Source organism: Biomphalaria glabrata, chromosome 18 (genome assembly GCF_947242115.1).
Source record: "Biomphalaria glabrata chromosome 18, xgBioGlab47.1, whole genome shotgun sequence".
Lineage (NCBI taxonomy): Eukaryota > Metazoa > Mollusca > Gastropoda > Planorbidae > Biomphalaria > Biomphalaria glabrata.
The window spans coordinates 17,518,508-17,521,247 of record NC_074728.1 but is presented as its reverse complement, the minus strand read 5'-3'; the positions used below and the strand labels follow the sequence as shown (position 1 = coordinate 17,521,247).

The 2,740-nt window shown below is 35.7% G+C and overlaps 1 protein-coding gene across 1 annotated transcript; it reads left to right on the top strand.

Moving 5' to 3' along the window:
- The first annotated feature begins 650 nt into the window (after positions 1 to 650).
- Positions 651 to 1,696, top strand: LOC129923998 (uncharacterized). Its single transcript, XM_056017574.1, has one exon. It carries the CDS (start codon positions 675 to 677, stop codon positions 1,689 to 1,691), a length of 1,017 nt encoding a protein of 338 aa, XP_055873549.1. The 5' UTR covers positions 651 to 674; the 3' UTR covers positions 1,692 to 1,696.
- The last annotated feature ends 1,044 nt before the right edge of the window (positions 1,697 to 2,740 follow it).

Genomic DNA, 2,740 nt, shown 5'->3' with positions numbered 1-2,740 from the left:
ATAATCTAGTCACTACTAATAATAAGTTTGAGATGATTCATAGTCAAAATAGCAAAGTTTTATCATTGTCCAAACCCACCACTACCTCCCTTTGAATGTGTGCGGGGATTTCCATATAAAATTGGTAGAGAATGTTTTCTGTAAACTTTAGTGAATTACTATGGACGATTGGTAGAACTAGGTAAATTAATGTATCCTAAGTACTTGAAATATTATGTTAGTCTTTTAAGAACATTTTACTATTGCCATCATCTTTGAGTCCAAATATTAAAGAAAAGAACATTAATGTACATGTCAGTAACATTTGGTTCACTTTGTGCATCATAAATTTAAAACCTCATTCACCCATCTTTGGTATGCTTTATATCCTTTTTTTGGAACAAAGAGTGACACACAGAAAAGATTTCATCATTTTCTTCATTGGAGTTGACCTTGTTCTGAAAAACTTGGCTACAATTTTTTTTTCTTCAAAACTCTTTGATTTAATTAAATTTTAGTTTTCTCAACAAAATCCTAAAAGTGAATTGCTGTTTATGTGTATACGTTTCCCAGCATTAAAACTTCAAAAAACAGAAATTATTTATTGAGCCCTTTGTTTTCTCATCATGAATTCTTCTGTAAGCACTGATGACTTTATTATCAGAGCTCCATTTGTTTCAGATGAACTTCTGCGCATGTTACAAATAGCACTAATAATTCCGATCAATTGTTGTGTGTCGTTAACTGGTGTTATTACGAATCTATTTAACATTGTGATACTGACTAAACTAGGATTTAGACATAGCATGAGCATAGGCACCATGGCTTTGTCTGCTACGGATTTCTTCGTTAGTAGTCTTCAGCTCGGCTCCGAGGTTAGCTACATATTGCATTACACAATAGGAGATAGTTGGATCGATTTTCTAGCGTTAAGCCAGATCGCCATTGGCTGGACGAGGTATGCTGGAATATACATTTCGGGGTGGATCACAGCAATTATCGCCCTTGAAAGGTGCTTCTGTGTAGTCTTTCCTTTTCACGTCAAACAGATTTGCACGAAGTATGTTTATATTCTAGTGCTGGTTTCTATTTATAGCGTTTACATCTCGCTCGTCATACCTATTTATGTAGCGGAGAAAATGGTGTGGCTTCCGGTTTACAGCAATGACTACAACTCGTCAGAACATCCTAGGTACGTCTGGACAGTTCTGATCAACGAAGAAGCCGCGCAGTTAGAGATCCTCTTCGATACTGTGGGCGTCTCAGGGTTCGCCCTTTTCTCTCAGTTCTCTCTTCTCTTCTGCACGGTCTACATGACCTTCACCCTTAAAGCGTCCTCGAGAATCCGAAAATCCTGCACCATTCCTTATCCAGATCTCAAGGCACAAGCCTCAGCAGAACTCAATTCGTCCATAAGGACGTCATTTCTAACAAGAAGAGAAAAACGTCTGGTCCGTGTAGCTGTCTGGCTGGCCGTGATTATGTTGACCTGCAACGTCCCAAGGTATATCGTCATCGCTATATTTAGCACCCTGCCAGGAATGCACGCTCCGGTTAACATTTCTGTCGCTTTTTTCATGTACGACGTTTCCGACGTTTTCGCCAACGTGAACTGTTTGGGAAACTTCTTTGTTTACGTGAAACTAAACTATAAATTTAGAACTATGTTTAACAATTTTATTAATAAGCGATGCGCTTTAATCGTTAAATAAAAAATATAACAAACTTACTAATTAATTGTTGATTGAAAATAATGTGTCTGTAATAAGATAAAATAAGATAATATTAAGTACTAAGTAATTGATTTTAATTAACCAATAATTGTTAAGACATAATGTTTCCTTTTCCCGGCAATTAAGATCTATACAGAAGGTTAAAGACCTTTGCTGTGACCTCTCCATCTCTCTCAGTGGACTTTAAACAGCTCTATCAGTAGCCTTCTAATCTTTGTCTTAACGTCTAGGTTGTCTCTAGCGATAGCTAGAAAGTTAGCACATTGTTCTAAGCCTTATAAAACATTAGCCAAAGGACAGGACAGTTACCATTGTGTTAACAAAAAATGAATGACATATTATAGGATTGGAGCACATACAATCTTGAGACTTATAAACAAAATGCAAATATTGTTTTATTTTAATTATTACAGATAATAAACTTACATATAATACAACGACATATATATCCATTTCTTTTATATAAAGCCTCGAATGTGTTTAAGAAATAGATTGATCAGCTTCTGAAGTGCCTAGACTCCAATTCAATATTTTATATGTTCATTGTGTCAAGTGTCACTACACACAAAATAAGATGATGTGCTTTAATAGCTTGTTTAGGTCAAGGTAACCTTCACTCGGGACATCTCAAGAATCCCATAATTGCGATATTTTTTATTTTGTTCCAAAATTCTAAACCATATTTTTCTTAATTTTTCAAATGGTTGTTAGATAAAAACTCACTGGCTAATCATTGTGTGAGGTTCCTGTTCTAAATTATTCAACAATATAACCGGTCACTATTGAGTGTCTATAAGAACATTAAATATTGAATATTTTAAAATATATGTTCGTTCACTATTAAAGAACAGCGTTATTAACTGGGCAGGACCAACCAATCTGGAAGTGGTCAGTCACCAATGAAGCTGAGGATACTGGAATGACATGAGAGCAGATGAAGAAAGCTACTCAGAGCTAAGTTCGATGGAGAGGTATGGTTGCTGCCTTTTATTTCCCTGGAGGTTAACAAGAAGACAAAAGTGAAGCGA